The sequence below is a fragment of the Prunus persica genome, chromosome G3 (assembly GCF_000346465.2).
Source record: "Prunus persica cultivar Lovell chromosome G3, Prunus_persica_NCBIv2, whole genome shotgun sequence".
Lineage (NCBI taxonomy): Eukaryota > Viridiplantae > Streptophyta > Magnoliopsida > Rosales > Rosaceae > Prunus > Prunus persica.
This window is the reverse complement of record NC_034011.1, coordinates 14,380,209-14,399,062: the sequence shown is the minus strand read 5'-3', so window position 1 is coordinate 14,399,062 and position 18,854 is coordinate 14,380,209. Positions and strand designations below refer to the sequence as shown.

The window sequence follows — 18,854 nt, the reverse complement described above, 5'->3', positions numbered from 1 at the left end:
AGTAACACAACCAAATGCAGAATTGAATGCACTTTTTAACCATCAAACTTTTATGTCCTTCACCGCGGGGCTTTTATCCTTCACTGTGGTGTGGGTTTATCCATTGAATTTATTGCCGTTGTATTGCATGTGTATTGCCTTTTTATTGTCTAATATGGCTAGTGTTTTTTTTTTTTTTTTTTTTTGGGTCAAACCTAATATGGCTAGTTGATTGTTAGCTAGTTGATTGTTAGCTAGTTGTCTGGCTTGACTTTGGGAGGCTGTTGCTGCAATCTCCAGGAATTGGGAACCCAAAACCAGCTGTCATCTACCCACTTGTAATTAATATTGGGCTTCGTTAGCAAGCCTTTTCCTTGTATAAATTATGCTGTAAGTGATACAAAGAAATCAATTCAATTGAAACCAAAAACCTTTCTTCTCACACTCTCATTTTAGCAATATTGATAGGAGAACAATTGCTTCAAAAGTGAATCAGAAGTGTGCAAGCTACCTCTCACCGTAAGTGAATCAGAAGTGTAAGTTATCTCTCAATCTTCATCTCTATCCATTCAAAAACTTGCATTAATTTATACTTGAAACCAATTTATTTTGTAAATACATCCGATTTGCTGATAAAAATTCTAAAAAACTATAACTGGCATTCTAGCAAAGATCCCAATATCCACCACAATGGTGGTGGATTCCCCCCTCCCCCCATTGCACCCAAGTTCGAAACTCAAGGGGTTTCTTTCTTGACAAAAAAAATATCCCAATTCTGTAGCTAAAAAGTAGTATCAAAACAGCGTTACCTAAAGCCCACTGTGGCTGGTGTTGCTGTTGTGCTGCGAGTGCTGTGGCCGCTATGCACTCTTTGAAATATAGTTACTTTGACGGAAAAAAAAAAAAAAACATATTAGAGTTAGTGGGGTTAATTGTTTTATTAGTCCTTAAACTTAGACCCGATTTGTATTTGAGTCTCTAAATTTCCAAAATCGTTCCCGTGGTCCTTTAACTTCACTTTCATTAGGACAAAGAACCTTCAATTTTGTTAACTTTTTCTGTTAAATGCAAGGGTAAAATGGTATTTTTATGTTAAAACCAAAAAATTGAATAAAAAATCATATCTTTAAAATAACAATTAAAAATAAAAATAAAACCAACCAAAAAAAAAGTTAAGTTTGGGGGGAGTACAAATCGGGATAGAGAGGGAGAGAGAGAGAGTTTAATTTTTAATTTTTAGTTTTTAAATTTTTTATTCATATTTTAATCAATTTAATATAAAAATACCATTTTGCCCCTGCATTCAACAGAAAAGTTAACAAAATTGATGGCAGGACCATTTGTCATAACGAATCTAAAGTTGAAGGACCACAGGAACGATTTTGAAAATTGTGGAACTCAAATGCAAATCGAGTCTAAGTTCAGAGACTAATAAAATGTTTAACCCGAGTTAGTTTTTTTTAAATATTTTTTTAGGTCTGAGAGTTAGTGTTTCAAACAAGTTTTATTACATTTGGCTTGTAACAATTTCCATTTTCCCTTACTAGGATGGCTGCAAATAATGTGAGACATGAAAATGAAATATTAGCATCCTCAATTCAAGCGAAACTTCACCAGCAGTCTCCATCACGAGCTCATCATTGCATATTTAGAATCCCTCATGTGCTGCTTAAGGGTAAAGAAGAAGTGTATGTTCCACATTTACTTTCAATTGGACCATTTCAGCGTGGATTGCAGTTCCAAGCCATGGAAGTGATTAAATCTTGGTATTTGCATTGCCTTCTTGAGCGAAAACCAACTCCAACTACTGTCTTAGAGGATTTTGTCGGAGCCATTAGAGATATGGAACAATATTGTCGCGATTGCTATGAAGAAAATATTGATTTAACCAGTGATGAGTTTGTAGAAATGATGGTGGTCGATGGTTGCTTTATCATTGAGCTCTTCCGCAAGTTTCAGGAAAGGTGCCAATCAAGGACGACGACCCTGTGTTCCATAGGGCATGGATGCAACCGATCCTCATAAATGACTTGCTTCTACTTGAAAACCAGCTTCCTTGGAAAGTTATTGACCGTTTGTTTGACCTCACACGGGAAAGTAATGCCCGTACGAAGTATTCACTTTCCGAGCTTACTCTAGAATACTTTGACGGGTACACCTTGAGGATGTGGGACTGGCAACGCGTCCGTGAAGCATTGGAAGGCAAGCATTTGCTTGACTTGGTAAAAAACTCTTTGCTCTCATCACGTGCACAACCATCACGTGCACAACACTTAGATCGGACTTCTTCTTTGCGTATGCCCTCTGTGACAGAACTTGAAAAGTTAGGAATTATATTTGAATGTGGAATTGGAGAGGACATGTTCGATATAACCTTCAAAAATGGAGTGATGAGAATTCCACGGATAAGAGTTCATAAGAATGGAGAATCTCTGTTTAGAAATCTCGTGGCGTATGAACAGTGTGAAACAGCCAGTAAAATTACCTCTTATGCTGCGTTGTTGGAGCAACTTATTACGTCTGACAAAGATGTAGAGTGTCTCGCTAAGTGTCGAATTATAGAAAACCATTTGGGCTACGACATATCCTTGATTTTTAGAAGTCTTTCCAATGATGTTAGGCCGCGCAATTGTTGTTACTGGAGACTCTATCGGGATGTGAACGCGTATTGTGATACTATATGGCATCGGTATCAAAGCCAGTTACGTACATATTTTAAAAATCCATTGGAATTGGCGAATTTTGCGACTGCTGTCGTCTTTGTTACAACATTGACCTTGATACAAACAGTTCTCTCCATTCTGTCTTACAAGAAGCCGCAGCAGTAAGCCAGCCAGCTTCCAGTTTGCACTGTCCTCCTGTAAAGTTGGAAACTCTGTTTGTATTTGCTTGTGTTTGAAATAAAGCCAATTGATGGTGTGTTTTTGCTTACAGTTTTGTTTTACTGCCAGCTTCCAGTTTGCAGTTTTGATTTACTATCTTTGAAGTCGGAATCTCTGCTTTTGTTGGAAATGAAGCCAATGGTAGAATCTTTCGTCATTCAAATTAAGCAAATTGGCGATAAATCAAAATACCTGCGATCCGGATATCTAAATAACAAAAGGATGACACATAGTGATTAGACAGTCTAAACACATTTTTGGTAAGGTTGGAATCAATCTGGGTCACACCGACCTAGGTCATCTAATTATAGTTCACAACAACAATCACTCACCACAAGACAGAGGCCATGCCAACAATGAGATGAATTCTAACATATAAAAATCATTGACCAACGATAATATGGCATGATAGCAAATTTTCCCTAAATGACGGTAATTAAGGAGAAAAAAATACAGTATATCCAAAAAAAGAAGAAGAAAAGGATATGTTATTGGCACTCCAAAATAGTCATCCTACACTCCTTGCAATCGAATTTTCTCCATATGTTTTCACACAAGAGCAGTACATTATGACTTTTTTTTCAGAGTGCCAATAACAATTTGCTAGAAAAGATTTGCAGGTGACATTGGTTATTTGGTAGTGCTGCAATCCATCATTTGCATCCCCAGTTCACCAACTTCAAACCACGAGAACCAGCATATTGGTTAATTCAAAGCAAGAAATGTTAAAAGAGCAAGGCTTGGATCTTGTGCTTCTAAAATGGTCAACAGTTCATACATTTAAATTTCAAATTGTCGATAATACATTGCAGACACCTGAATAACACAACATTCACATGCAACTGATGAAAGTAACAAAATACCAATCCAACTACGTAGGTTTATAAATAAAAGATAATATATTCCAATCTTTTTGATAACTGGTTGAATTGACCTATAGAAACATATATATAAAAAAAAGAGTTGCAAAGAACCAAAATAAAACAAGGAAAGAAACTGTGAAGTCGGTAAGAAAGATTTGAACCTCAAGAGCGTGATTGAAGCGTCTGAAGTCCTTCAAGAGTCGAACCAGTGACTGAAGCTCTTGCTTCTCAACAGCTCCAGGTGGTCGTACGGGTCGGTCATCCCATCGTACAAGGGATTTTCGGAGCCTTCGAATCCCCAACTACCCGAGCATCCAGCAAGTCCTGGGTATATGGTAGCGGGATCTCTTCTTCGGTTATCTCTGGTCCTCTGGGCATTTTGGATTTCTCGACTTGCCCAAGCCGATCCCACACACTTCTCAACTCGCCAGTGACCAAGTCTCTAAGCCTGGAGGTGATGCCATCGACCTCTTCCTCGGCTTCATCAAAGCCGGCCTGTTTTTTTCCTTTGCGAAGGTTTCCCACCAGGCTTTTGTTGCGCTCTCACCAGGCTTTTTTTTTCCTTCAGTATGCTTCTTGAGTCGGCCACGCTCTACTTGGCATTTTAGCCGCTGTCGACGAGGACGAGGCTCCGTCAGTGTCCTTAGTGTTGGTCGGCTCGGGTTCCTGTTGCGCACGCACCTGGTCCGCTAGCTCGGCATGATTCTCTTGCAGTATCTCATTTTGCGCGCGGAGGCATTTGCTAAGATTCTGTACGTCTTTAACGCATTTTAGAATTCGGCTCATCTTTTCCTCCAGGCCCCTCGGGCGACCTGATCTTAACTTATCTCTCTTTCGCCTCTGGGCATTTCTCCCAGCCGCGCTCGTGGAGGCTTTCTTTCTGAGGTGTTGATTCCTTAACATAGCTTGGTTTCATTCACGTTGGTGCTCGGATAGGTTAGGAGATGCGGCTTCTGTTCGCAAATAAAGTGGATTCCCATAGACGGCGCCAATGTAAACCGCGTATCCTTCTCGTACAGATACTTAGGCCCTCTCCGGGGACTTGGGCCCGTATAATGTCCGAGGGTAGCTCTGAACACTTCAAACAATATCAGAATAGGGGCGGACTGAGACTGATCCCAGTCTAACCCTCTTTGATGGTTCAGTCAGAAACTAATCTGGGCTGGAGAAAAAATGGATGTAGGGTTTTCACAATGAGGGGATTTATTACCTTTGTCCTGGTGTAGGTGAAGGATATATATATATAATGTACTGTCTTCACTTGCCATGTTGCTGGTCAGAGGTTATGTGGCGAAGTGACAAGCGGCCAAGGATGGGAGGTGCCTTAAATGATCTCTCTCCATTATCAACCAGATCATTCGGAGATCAATGGTCAGGGCAACACATATTTGGGGATGAGATGTGTATTTAATCAACCCTTCTCGCTTGCCAGGCTGTTTAGCTTTAGGGGCGAAGTGATGGACCTGACAGGAGCTTGGTCGGGTCTATCAGTTCGTAATATACCTCTGGTCGGAAGGCCCAGCCCTGTGCTCGGGTAGGTTCTTGGTTATTTGAGCATTGGCCCCTTCTTTGAGTCTGCTGTGTTCTGACTAGGAAGATTGGTGATGGTATCCCTTGTACGATCGGGTCGGTATATAAGTGACCCAGTCTGCTATAGCTACGTGGCGGTTCGAGATAGGCTCGGCTCGTAGTGATAGTATGAGCTATCAACAAAAGTGGCTTAGGTTTAAGGGTTTAAGATTTCAGTGGATATAAACGAAAAAGCTCAGCAGTGGTCAGAAAGAAGGGCAATAAACCTCTGCGGTGCAGCCAATGGGCCAAATTTTTTCTTTCAAGTTTGAAGAATGAGCCCAATCTTTTATGTAAATTGTTTATTGAATTTTTCCTCTTCTTTTCTTTATCATGAGTAAATACCCTATTTTCAGGGCAAAATTGCCAGCAAAACCCAACCCCTTGGAAATCATAACATATCGAAATGGCCCATCAGTCCTAAAGATCATGACATGTAGATCATGTGGAGGATAAGAAGAATAATGCTACTCTTACCACATTTGTATACCACATCCTTATACCATCTTACGTGGCAGCTGAGATGCACAACCACATCAATTAAAATTATTTAATAATTTTCTTTTCTTTTATGATTTATTCCAATTTTTGTTTTTCTAATTGTCTTAATTAAAATGCACTTCATTGATTTAATTGATGTGGCATATAATATGGACATGCCACATCATGTGGTATAGAAATGTGGGATAATAATGTGTTAAGTGTAGCATTACTTGGATAAGAATGCCAAAATATGGCCTATGGTTTAACACATATGATTAGATTGGATTGTTATTCATAGATTGAATGATATGATCGTTTTTGTATCATGACTTCAAATAGAAATAAAATTTTTGAACCAATTCAATGATATTATCTCCTAGCGTTTGATTTCCACATCCGAAGAACTCCGAGGCTAAAGTCCCATATCTGGGGTTTGGAGTCCCGAGTTTCGAGTTAGGTTATCCCAACTTTTAAACAAAATAAGTTGTCCCTTAAAAATGTTAAGGATTGTATTATAATGAAGTTAATTTTATCCAAACCAAAATTTATTTGTTAAGATACTTTTTGAGATTGTATTAAAATTGTCACTATTGGATATGCATATACAAATATATAAATATATATATATATTTTCTCATATACAAGCGATATTAGAGAAAGGGAAAATCGAAGCCCTATACAAGCGATATTAGAGAAAGGGAAAATCGAAGCCCTATACAAGCGATATTGGAGAATGAAAAAATCAAACCAGGGCTTCGAGTGCATGAGTAAATGCTATTAATCACTTGAACTACAAGCCCCTTGCATACAATGAAATAATAGTGCTAATAGAATTGGTGCTCCCCTTTGGCAATTCATTATGGTCATGGGGAGCTCATGGGGTTTAGGAATTGTCCCCGCTTAAAGATTCATGTGGGCAATGGAGATTGTAGTAGTTTTATTGAGTTTTCTGAAATATGGTCATGGGAAGATGTATATATAAACAAAAACAAAAAATATTAAAAGACAATTGTGTCCTCCGAGCAAGCATCTTTGACCTCAACATACGAGCAATGTATACAACATAAATCATTCATTTATACATAAATAATTGCATTATGCAGACATATATCAGCAATGTATACAACATATATGTACCTGTGTTAGCAACAGGTATGTACAAATATATCTCATCAAGCAAACTAATCCAAACTATCCACAATAGCTAACAGTCCCATACAACCTATGCCTGTCCACTCCAAAGTCCTACTCATGAGCCAGTCACATACAACAAGAAGGTGCACGTTAGAAGTGAAACATACAACAAGAAGGTGCTACGGTGAGAAGCTAAAACAACCGACCGCATGGTTCCCAGTGTTCTTGAAGCGAACTCTATTAATCTGCCCTGTAGAAATGCATCAACTTTAATGGTTTCACCTTTTCCTAGCATCAAAATCACAAAGGCAAACTTGAGTTTGTTATGATCATTGTTATCCTCAATTAAAAAGGAAATCTGGTGGAGAAACCTACAGAAACTTGGATTCCTTCTTCGTATTGGGAAGGGAAATGAAAACCTGTCGAGCAATTCGCCAACATTTCAGGACTCTTCATCCATGCTCTACGTGCATCACTCACCTTTATCTTATACTTGAACATCTGTGATATTAACAAAGAATCTAAGGTTTAGAGATAGCATATTGCTAAGGTTTCTTTCTTCCCAGCCTACACCTCTCTGTGATACCAGAAGATAGTTTTCTGATAAGCATGTGCTCACGATGATGAGTCAAGACTCATCATAAGCATGCTCTATCACAATCATGAAAAACTAATAACTCTACTTTGCTTGCCAAAAATTGATAATAAAAACGTGTGCTTGATTGTTTTTCTCCCAAATTGGGAAACCACTACTTCAGTCAACACAAAAGGCCAATAAGGAAAAATAAAAAAGGCAAGGAAATGTATAAATAATAAGACAACGATTCAATTAAAAAATTGTCCTGCAAAGTACAAACCTGAGACAGAGGGAGATTTGGTTTCTCCAGGTCATCTCCATCAATGATTGCACCAGTACCCTGGCACTCTGGGCAGAATACAGAATGGATTTGCGTGCTCAAAGCTGTCATCTGACCATCTTGTCCATTGCACTTGGCTGCATTTTTCCTCCTAGATCTTCTTCTCACTTTTGAATTAGTGGACTGATTTGCAATCTCAACCTCACACAGAAGTATCCAGTGTATTAGGCAGGAAGTATGAAACACATGAAAAGCCTGCATGTGAACAAAATAAAATTATAAGAACTACATTAAAAGTTTAGAGTAACACACCCAAACGCAGAATTGAATGCATACATTGCAAAATTAAGAAGATGGAGTTCCAGAACGTGGGGGAGGGAAGGAAGGGTATGATGAAAGTTATTTAGGATTCTCACCCCATTCACATTTCGACTACTGCAAGCAAGCCTTCCAGTCTTCAAATTTATGAGGGCTGATACATCTTTCCCAGGAATCATCCTCTGTTGACATATATCACACATTCTCCCTAAAGCTAAACGCTGTTGCCGCCTCAACTCTCTCCTTATAGACTTGTTTAAAATAAATCTTGTGTGCAGAAGCTGATCGTCGTACCGGTCTAAAAGCAACTTTGATGATGCACCACTGGATGCAGAGGAATCTTCCCCACATGAATCATACTGATTACTTAGAGATTCACTGATATCCTCGGGGTCAGAAAAGGACTTCTTTCTCTTACTGCCGCTGCCTTCACCATTTTCTGTTTCTACTGAAGGACTGGAAGAGAGAAGCATCTTTACATCATCAAGCAACCCCCTTCTACCTAAATCAATATTGTAACTGAAGGTAACAACAGCGAAGTCGTGCTCAGGAACCTTTAAATGATACTCGTTGCCAATAGCTTTTTTCCCCAACCATTCACACCATATTCTACCAATACCTTTTGACACCTTATCCTTCTCAAGGAACCTTGCAGCAATTTGTCCCAAGCCTACCTTCTTCGCTTCTATGTCAGTAACATCATCCCTAACCAGAACACTAGGGATCACTACAGAGGAATTTACTTCATTAGCAGTTGAATTCTCATTAGAGCAACTAAATTTGAAATTTGAACGAACCCTCGGAAAATCTAAAGAGCCATTACATTCAAGACCATCAGTACCAACATGCTCATTGCCATTGGATATCAGATTTTCCCCATACTTGACAATAGCAAGATTGTTTTCATCGTCAGGAGACTCCAACATCCTAAATTTATTGCCATCTGTAATCACCAAATGTTTATCAGTCTCATCTGGATTATGAAAGAAAGCCACACCATCGTTAAAAGGCCACGGGTTTGGTCGCAACAGAGTAACCTTAGCAGCAGCTAACCTGTCCTTGTGAAGATTACCCTTCAAGTGATCAAACAGCACCTTATCACTATAACATGGAGCCAGACACAAAGTACAGAAGAAAATGAACTTTTTCCCATCTTCTCGGAGCTCAACATATGTGTGCCCTTGCGACCTCACATTGCGAAGAATTGTTCTTGTTGCTTGCTCCCTAAGACTACTAGCACTAGTCTTTGGAAACCCGAGCTCCCACCTTCCCGCCATTAAAGCTTCCCACCAAAAATCAAGTTCAACTTCAAATGTCCCTCTACTTCTTTCAATCCCACGAGCTGAAAGTCAAACTTCACTTGGTGTTGTTCAAGAGATATTCAAGCCACAGACAATTTACCAAGCATGTGAAAACCTAAGAAGCTCAACTCCACGAGAATTTCCCGAAACCCTAGAATTTATACATGAACCACCGTTCTTCATAAACACCACAGAACTTCCAAAACCACTAGAATCTAAAACACAAGTTCTCCTAAATTCACCGTAACCCTAGAGCTTCCGTTTCCAATTCTTCAAATTCAGGCACAAACAGAGCAATTGAAGACGACAATAACAACTCTAAAACTATGTAAATCTAGAAATTAGCACAGAAAACCGGAAAATTACTTATTCGTAGCGTACTCTGTATAGGATTCTTTAGAAACCGCGGCGTTCGTCCGTCAGATTGCAGAGCGTAACGAGCCATGAAGAGAAGCGAATGAGAGCATGAGTCCTCCATAGCCATCTCCATTTCACTCGAAGCTCGACAGGAACTCCGTGGCTGTTTGGAGAGAGAGAAAAAGTGGGGGAAAATCAAATGGAAAAGGAAGTGAAGAAAACCAAACTGTTGAGATTTCAATTTTCTGATTAATTGCTTTAGGCTTCACGCTATCTTGTTCTTATAATTGTGACATTTGATTAGTTATCCTCTGCTTCGCGGAGTACGGTAAAAGGATCAGATGGTGAAGTACTGATTCTGAACCGTTGGATTTGTTAGTATGAAGTTGATGAGTCGTGATCAACACTGCAAAAGTTAGGAGGCAGAGAGCATATCCGAATTTTCAACAGAATTAAATGGGTTTTTTTAGGTGTCTAGTTCGGACAAAAATGGATAAGGATGCGAACTGTCTGGTGGATGCCATTTTTGTTAATACATATTTTGTATTTTTTTTATAATTTAATTTTATTAAAACAATAAATAAAGAAAACCAAAAGGGTATGCTCTTTACTCATTTAATAAAATAGTATGTGGGATTATAATTTTGTACTTTCTTGTAACTAGCCAATTAGTTTTATTTTTTATTTTTTATTTTATTTTTAGAATTAAGAAAAGGTAATTTGGGTGGTTATCTATTATATATAAAGCAAAAGGCAGAGAATGGTGAAACATTCAAAATACCAGAAAATGCCCTTGGTTAATACAAACATTAAGAATTCAAATTATTAATTAAATGAGGATAATATGGTAAATTTACACTTTTTCATATTAAAAAAAATTAAAAGAAAAAGAAAAAGCAGATAATGGATCCTATTTTTATGGAACACAACTACCCATTATCTTTTTTAATTCTAAAATAAATTTACTTATTTTTTTTAAAAAACCTCTCGCAAGCGCGGAAGCGCGTGCAGAGAGGCTAGTGTTCTATAAAAGTAGGACCTATTATCTGATTTTGTTTTTAATTTAAATTTTTTTAATATGAAAAAAATGTAAACTTACCATATTAACCAAAAGCATTTTATGGTATTTTGAATATTTCACCATTCTCTACCTTTTGCTTTATATATACTAGCCCCTTGACACATGCTCACGCATGTGACAATTGATTTTCTTTTTCTTTTTTATTTTTATTTTTAGAATTAAGAAAAAATAACAGGGTAGTTATGTTCCATAAAAATAGGACCTATTATCTTATTTTATTTTTAATTTTTTTAATATTAAAAAATATGAATTTACGATATTATCCTCATTTAATTAATAATTTCAATTCTTAATGTTTGAATTAACAAAGTGCATTTTCTGGTATTTTGAATGTTTCACCATTCTCTGCCTTTTGCTTTATATATATAGATATATATATATATATATATATATTTTTATCTAAAAGATCAGCTTTTATTGGTTTGAGTTTTTGAAAGTTTCACCTTTTCTCTTTAAATGACTTCATTTCTTTTCTTTTATTTATTTATTTATATTTTTATACAAGCGATATTATATCTTTTTTTATTTTTTGTTTTGTTTAAATTAATCTAAACTATTGCTAAAATATTAAAACTATGAGAGAATATTTGTTTGTGGGAATTTTCTGTGTATTCTTCTCCTTGTAGGAGGTCATATTTATAATACAACGAAACCTGAATGGGCAAGTAAATAATAAATTCCTAAATCTATTTGCAGTAGGAAATCAGGAATTAAAGTAAATCAATTACAATTATAATAGGAATTCTTGGTGTGTAAGGAAAGTAAGTCAATATCCACAAGTCACGCCAACACTCCCCCTCAGTTGGTGCATAGATGTCGCCAATGCCCAACTGATCTAGTGAATTGTGGAATGCTTTACTGAAAATCGCATTTGTCAAAATATCCGCCAATGGATCCTCGGATTTCACAAAATGCGCAGTCTGGTCCATGTGTCGGGGTCGTTAGTCGAGAAGTCATAATCTGTGTAGCGGAAGATGCATAGGATACAGTTGAGTAGGAATTGGGATCGGAATATGAGCCTGAGTCGAGGCCGGAGTTAGAGTTGAAATCGGGATCAGGGTCTGAATCAGAGCCAAATTCAGGGTTGGGGTCATCATCGGAGTGGGGGTCAGGGTCGTCTTCGGAGTTGGAGTCGGGGTCGGGGTCGGGGTCGAGGTCGTCTTTGGAGTCGGAGTTGGGGTCGGGGTCGTCTTCGGAGTCGGGGTCGGGGTCGGGGTCGAGGTCGTCGTCGTCATAGTCGGGATCGGGGTCTGGGTGGTCGTCATCATAGTCGGGGTCGGGGTCGGGGTCGTCAAAAGAGGATCCTGATTCTGGATCGGGTTCGGGGTCAAAGTCTGCATCTGTAGGAGCGGAGCCATCTGGGCACTCAACTCAACGATGGTTGGTGGAGAATGAGAGAATGAGAGAATGAGTCGGTGGTGCTACCTCTATGAGGGTTGAAAAAATCATCAACCCCCATAACACTAAATAAAATAATCTCTATTACAATAGGATAAAATATAATTGGTAAGTAACCAAAATTCTAATGAAATAAGGACTCGCCAACACTCCCCCTCAAGTTGGGCAAAGATATTTCGCAGGCCCAACTTGACAAGCGAGTCACAGGACACCATACTTGAGAAACACCAATTGTAGAGAAGATCTTTTAGTCAACCACGAGTGAAACAAGTGACAAACTAAAACAAAGTTCACAGCGGAAACACAAGAGCAAACCCTAAAAAATAGGGCACATAGCAAAACACAGAAATCCTGTGAGCACGGCTGTAGATAAGGCAGAACACAGAAACCCTGTGAGCACGGCAGTAGGTAAGGCAAAACACAGAAACTGTGTGAGCACAACAATTGATAAGGCAGAACACAGAAACCCTGTGAGCACGGCAATAGGTAAGGCAGAACACCGAAATCCCATGAGCACGGCAGTGGCAACAATAAATTCTTCCATATAAACTTTAGCTAATTCACTCAAACACAACTTCTCTTCAATCTTCCTCTCCCCTTGAAGAGAAGGGATCGTCGGAGTCAAGAAATAAGCAACATCTTCATGGAAATATGTCAAGGTAATTGGGATAGGTCAATAAACATATTCCTTTCACTCCCCCTCCCCCCCTCTCAAGGGGGGAGAAGAGCACTTAAATTTCAAGAAGAACACAAGCACAGGTCCCTAGATCGAACCTGGCTCTGATACCATGCTAAAATATTAAAACTATGAGAGAATATTTGTTTGTGGGAATTTTCTGTGTATTCTTCTCCTTGTAGGAGGTCATATTTATAATACAACGAAACCTGAATGGGCAAGTAAATAATAAATTCCTAAATCTATTTGCAGTAGGAAATCAGGAATTAAAGTAAATCAATTACAATTATAATAGGAATTCTTGGTGTGTAAGGAAAGTAAGTCAATATCCACAAGTCACGCCAACATGGTACTACCTCTATAAATATTTTAGTATAATATTTTAATTTTCTGAATCTTTTAGTTTTTTTGATTCTATGCCTTGTAGCTTTTGAAAATATTATGGATAAATGTTTTAAAGAGAATGGTGTAAATTTGTCCGTAAGTTCTTAGAAATCATTTTACAAAGGGGTAAATTTATTTTTAAAATTTTGTAGATAAGGTGAGTGAGAAAATAGGACAGGAGGTGAAAATAGCAACACTCATGTTCTATTTTAAAAGGCATTTAAATCTTTTTTTCAAACCTAATTTACTCTCCTTTACTCAATGACTACAACATTTTAATCTAAGAAAAACCAGCAAATGAGGTATTGGTTCAGCAAATGTCAATTGAATGACTAACTAAGCATTCAACAAGTGTCCACACATAAGATTCTTAAATATATATGATGAACTTAAAATTCATATGAAGGTGAAATGAAAAATGTATGATGTCTAATTTCAAATTAACTATTTAATTTTTCAACAACGAAAAAACTCAACTGTTTATCTTACCGTTTGCCATAATGCAACGAATGCTCTACTTAAGTTTTTCTTTAGAATAGAAAAAATAAAATAAAAGAAAATATATTAGTTTTACTTTGTAGGTAAAATGTTGGAGGAAACTAAAATATTAAGATAGTTCAGATGTTTCATACAAGTGGGAAGAGAATGTCCAGAACTTCAAATGAACTCATTTAAAGAGTTACATATTATATACATGTATATGTAACCTAAAAGGATCATATAGTAAACATGTGGAGTTAGGACAAATTTGGATAAGGATACAAACGTTTTGGATGCGGTTTTGTTTCAGTTGCAACTTTGCAATTCTGAAAACAATTGTAGTGTTTGCTTTTTCTCATTGGCTAGCTTCTTATATTGTTGTAATAAACCCTATTATTTTGTAATAAATTAATATTTGTAAGTTGGTGTTTTGTGTTTTTAAATTTAATTTAATTAAAATGGCCACCAAAAAATTAAAAAAAAAAAAAAAAGCCAAAAGGGTAGCAGCTGACAGTATGTGGGAGTCATGTTTTTAATTTTAATTTGTAAAACAAATGAAAAAAAACATATGCGTGGGTGGGCACCTATCCATCCCTTACATTATTCTGTGCTCTTCCTAGAATTTCAGTTAGAAGATCAATTTTTTACTATTTCAGTCTTAAGATATATTAGGATTTGGTCTTTGTTGAGGCCAAAATGTTACAAGAAGTCCAAAGATATTTAAAGTCCAATGTAACATACAATAATTATCACATGCTAATCCAAATTGTATTTTAGAAATTTATTAATTAAATAAATATATAAATAATATAGAAGTCATGCTAAGCCAATAATACATTTTTCTATGCTAAAACCAACCGATAACCTTAAGTAGGCCCAAGTCATATACATGTCTGGGACTTGCTGAGCGAGTTGTGATGTGGATGGTTATAAAGTTACATAAGCCCTGTTGAGGGATCAGAAAGTAGAAGTTTTGGGCTACTTGTGAGCACCAAAACTCGTACCCACTTTCTTAAGCCCAATACACACCGGTAGGCAAAGAGAGATCACACATTTTCTTCCCAGCACTCAACCCCAAGCTACCAACTTTCAAGCACTAAAAGCTACAGGCCTAACCTCCCAGCAATAAAACCTACATCGTAACCAACAATCGAGCTAGAGCATTTATTACCCGACTCCCAATTTCTTCGAGCACTAAACCCTTCCAGCAGCTCTAAAACTAGGTTGCGGTGCCTGCTACCCAACCCTTTCAGCAGTAAAGCCAATCAAACTCAATTAAAGCCATAGGCACCAACGCCTCATCTTCCTGCGTTAAAAAACCAATCTTTCGCAACTTCCAGGAACTCCCAGCACCTATAAAAGGGAGGCATCGGTTGCCAAGAGGGAAGGGGGGAAGAGAGGCAAAGGCAAGCTTACCCTCCGCTAGAAAACACCAAGTCTTGGCCATTCTAAAACCTTGCACATCATCTAAAAACAACCAAGAGGCAAGCTCACCCTTTACAAAACACCAACAAGCCTTAGCCATTGCAAAACACAGACACTGCCAAGCAGTAGCCAAAGGCAAGCTCATCCTTTAGCTGCTAGAAATACCCAAAACCAAGCCTTAACCTCTGCATCATGCTTATACCACTTCAAGCCTAAAACACTAACACAACCACCAACACAGCCAAGCAGTAGCCAGAGCTTCTCTTCTTCTGTAAAGCACTCTAAGTCATGAACATCATCCAGAAAACCCACTGCCATGAACATACAAAGCCCAAGCCTTCCTCCATCATACTTATACCATTTCAAACCCAAAACACCAACACAACCACCACACAACCAAGTAGTAGCCAGAGGCAAGCTTATCCTCTAGCCATTATCACCATGCCCTGAATACCATCTCAAACCTTAAACACTACCCAAACCATGCCACAACACACTGCCATAATCATTCATTCCTCATGCAAGTCTCTCTGTCATGCTAAACTTATGGGCACTTAGCGCCCACACCACAAACCTCTCATGCCAAGCCTTTTAATATTCTGACTCACCATGCCAAGCACATGTGGTCTCTATATCAACTCATGCAGCCATAGAAATCCAAAGAGCCGCTAGATGAAGAACAGAGTATTTCCTAGGACTTGCTTTTACTTCGGGATTCTTTGGGTCTAGTTCTTGCTTACTCAAAAAGAAGGACTTGAAGGCTTTATTCAAGACCTAGCAACCATCAAGCCCAGCTAAGCCTTCTCAACAAAAAAGACCCCCACAATCTCTTAACAATTTAATTAGAGTAAAAAATTATTTTGAATTGCAGATAAGTGGTGTGTCAGGTTCAAATCACAATGGCAAATTAGTAGTGTATGTAAGAAAATCCCCCTCCCCTTTACTAACTTTAAAACCCCAAAAAATAAAATAAAATAAAATAAAATAACACCTTTTGAGGCTTCTCTCTTTAGATAACCCCCTTTTTTTTTGTCATTTATGATCAATTTCAAATAAAAATGTAGTTTCTTTTATTTTAAAAGGCTTTAATTTTTTTGTAAAACCTAATTTACCCTCTATACTCGACCACTACAACACTGTACATGTAGTTATTCATAATAACAATGTGAGGTTTGGACTACAAAACTCAAGTATTATGTAATGTTTCATGATAATTAATGAAGATATGACTTTTTAGTTTGACATTACAAGAGTTAAACTGCAAGGAACAAAAAAATGTGTTGGCCTTAAACATCACTTGAATTATGCTATAGTTTGGACAAATGGCATAACCATAATTAAACATCATGTTATAACATGAAATTGTTGTTTTTACTTGTTAACACATCGGGAAATATACCAAAAGTGAAGTGGTTCTTGTTAAAAGGCTTCTGAAATATGAAGAAAATGATGCTTATGAAAGTTAGACACTACAATGTTTGAGAAGTAACTAATGCTACACATATTTTAAGATATCAGGAAATACAACAGAAGTGAAGTAGTTCCTTTTAATAGGCATCAAAGATATGAAGAAAACGATGCTTATGATTTTCAGACACTGCATTGTTTGAGAAATAACTGATGCTAAACATATTTAAGATATTTGGAAATATATCATAAGTGGAGTGGTTCTTGTCAAAAGGCATAAGTGGACCGTTGTTGTTATGGTCAAAGACGTCGGAAGTCAACATTATTGTGAAGAAAGTCAACAACTAAAGCTAGTTAAGCATCAGTTGATTTTGAAGTTACCGTCGTTGTTCATGGTAATATGCATCGATTTTTCTCCAATGTCTTTTCTAATAAGCGTCACCTTACTACTGTCAAAGCAACCGCGAAAAACTGATGCCTATAAAGAATGTTTTGGTACCTTATCTCATTTCTAGAAACCTAAGTGAACTTTAATAAGGTTTAGGGCTTACTTTAATCGTAAGAGAAAACCACCGAATGAGATATGGGTTCAGTAATGTCAACTGAAAGACCAACTAAGCATTCAATGACTGTCCACTATATAAGAATTTTTATTTTATTTTTATACAAGTGATAATGGGAGCGGGAATCGAACCTAGGACCTCAGGTGCTTAGGTAAATGCTCTTAACCACTTGAAATTAGAATCTCCTAACCTGAGGACTTCATATCATAATCTGGGGATTTCAATTCCAATCCAAACAAATTCGAAACTAAAATTCTCTTCCAAATTCAGTATAAAAAATTGTTGAGTGTATGTATGTTTCAAAACTCTTTTTCGAATCCAAATGGATGATGAAATTTTATTAGCTGAATAGACGCAGGCTTCACGTCAATTTTCAATATCTGAATGAAAGACGCAGCTACCTACACTTATCTGACAATAGGAATGCAAATTGCAATTCAACATCATCAATTATCCATCTTAAACCTCTAGAAACTTTTCTTGCCATAACAATTACCTTCTTCTTTTTTTTGTCGAATTTATGCTGTAACACTTACGAGGGATATTAATGGTGCTTTGTATATCTAAAGAAGATAAACTACTTGCCTGATTAAATAGCCAAGCACACTTTTCTCATGCACTACTTGCCTGACAAAATAGTCAAAGAAGAGAAAGAATAATCCAAGCAATATGGGTGGGGGAGGGAGGAGGGTACGTTCTAAAGGGTCGTTGGGAACTCGAGACTTGGGAAGCTCGGTTTCACACCGTACATAAAACAATATAGGTACAAAATTCCAATAGAAAATTAAATTAAACATATCCACTTAATTTACAATTAAGTGCCAATCATGCCCAACAATTTGAATATATATACATCATCTGAAGAAGAAAATAGGACCTCAAACACAACACACAAACTCTACTTCATTATCTTGCACTTTTCACTTCCTAACTAGTCTAGTTCGTACTTTCCACAGAGTATAGCCAAGTTCTTCAGTTTTCTAGTTTATTTTCATGCACTGTAAATTCCGTTGTTATTAGATTTCAAGTGATTTTAATTTAAGTTGTTTTCTTTAAATACAAAGTTTTTTTCTATTCAAGTTTACTTAATTAGTTCTAGGGATAACTGTCGAAATGTCACCTAAACTTATACCTCAGTTTCAATTTGTCACCTTAAAGAGAAACGTCACCTTAATTTTTCAAAATCCATGATTTGTCATATGACTTTAACACCATTCAATTTTCCATCCATTTTAAGGGTATTTTAGTCTTTCCATTTTCAAGGAAAAAAAAATAGAGAAAAAAGAGACCTCTCTCTCCCTTTCTCCCCTACCGGCCCCCAAAACACATCGCATAGGACCCACCCCCCTCCCCCTCTTCTCTCTCTAACCATGTATAAATAGTGATTTTTCCATTTTTTAAATGCCAATAAAAAAAGAAAAGACTAAAATACCCTTAAAAATGAATGGAAAATTGAATGGTGTTAAAGTCAGATGATAAATCATGGATATTGAAAAATTAAAGTGACATTTCTCTTAAATTTTTCTTTAAGGTGACAAATTGAAATTGAAGTATAAGTTCAGGTGACATGTCTACAAAAATCTCTTAGTTTTAAGTTTATTATTTTTCGTAGTTTATAGTAGGTTCTTGGCTTTATTAAGTTTTTTTTATAAAAATTTTGTTTGAACACACTTGCTTTCTTGTCATTTAGTTTCTTG

General features: G+C 37.1%; 1 protein-coding gene and 1 pseudogene across 1 annotated transcript; one reads left to right on the top strand and one right to left on the bottom strand.

The window, feature by feature from the left end:
• On the top strand, positions 80-2,907 carry LOC18766026 (annotated as a pseudogene).
• On the bottom strand, positions 6,808-9,993 carry LOC18766130. The gene is made up of 4 exons (XM_020559550.1): positions 8,184-9,993; positions 7,768-8,022; positions 7,286-7,411; positions 6,808-7,198 (listed from the first exon to the last, which is right to left on the bottom strand). The coding sequence occupies exons 1-4, from the start codon at positions 9,360-9,362 to the stop codon at positions 7,151-7,153; spliced, it is 1,608 nt and encodes a 535-aa protein (XP_020415139.1). The 5' UTR covers positions 9,363-9,993; the 3' UTR covers positions 6,808-7,150.

What these genes read in the sequence shown, in the direction of transcription:
- LOC18766130 (XM_020559550.1), bottom strand. Translation starts at nt 9,362, where the DNA reads ATGGCGGGAAGGTGGGAGCTCGGGTTTCCAAAGACTAGTGCTAGTAGT. An exon ending in GTAGTCGAAATGTGAATGGG is followed by an intron (nt 8,023 to 8,183) that starts GTGAGAATCCTA and finishes GTTCACATGCAG; the next exon opens with GCTTTTCATGTGTTTCATAC. An exon ending in CAAATCTCCCTCTGTCTCAG is followed by an intron (nt 7,412 to 7,767) that starts GTTTGTACTTTG and finishes TTAATATCACAG; the next exon opens with ATGTTCAAGTATAAGATAAA.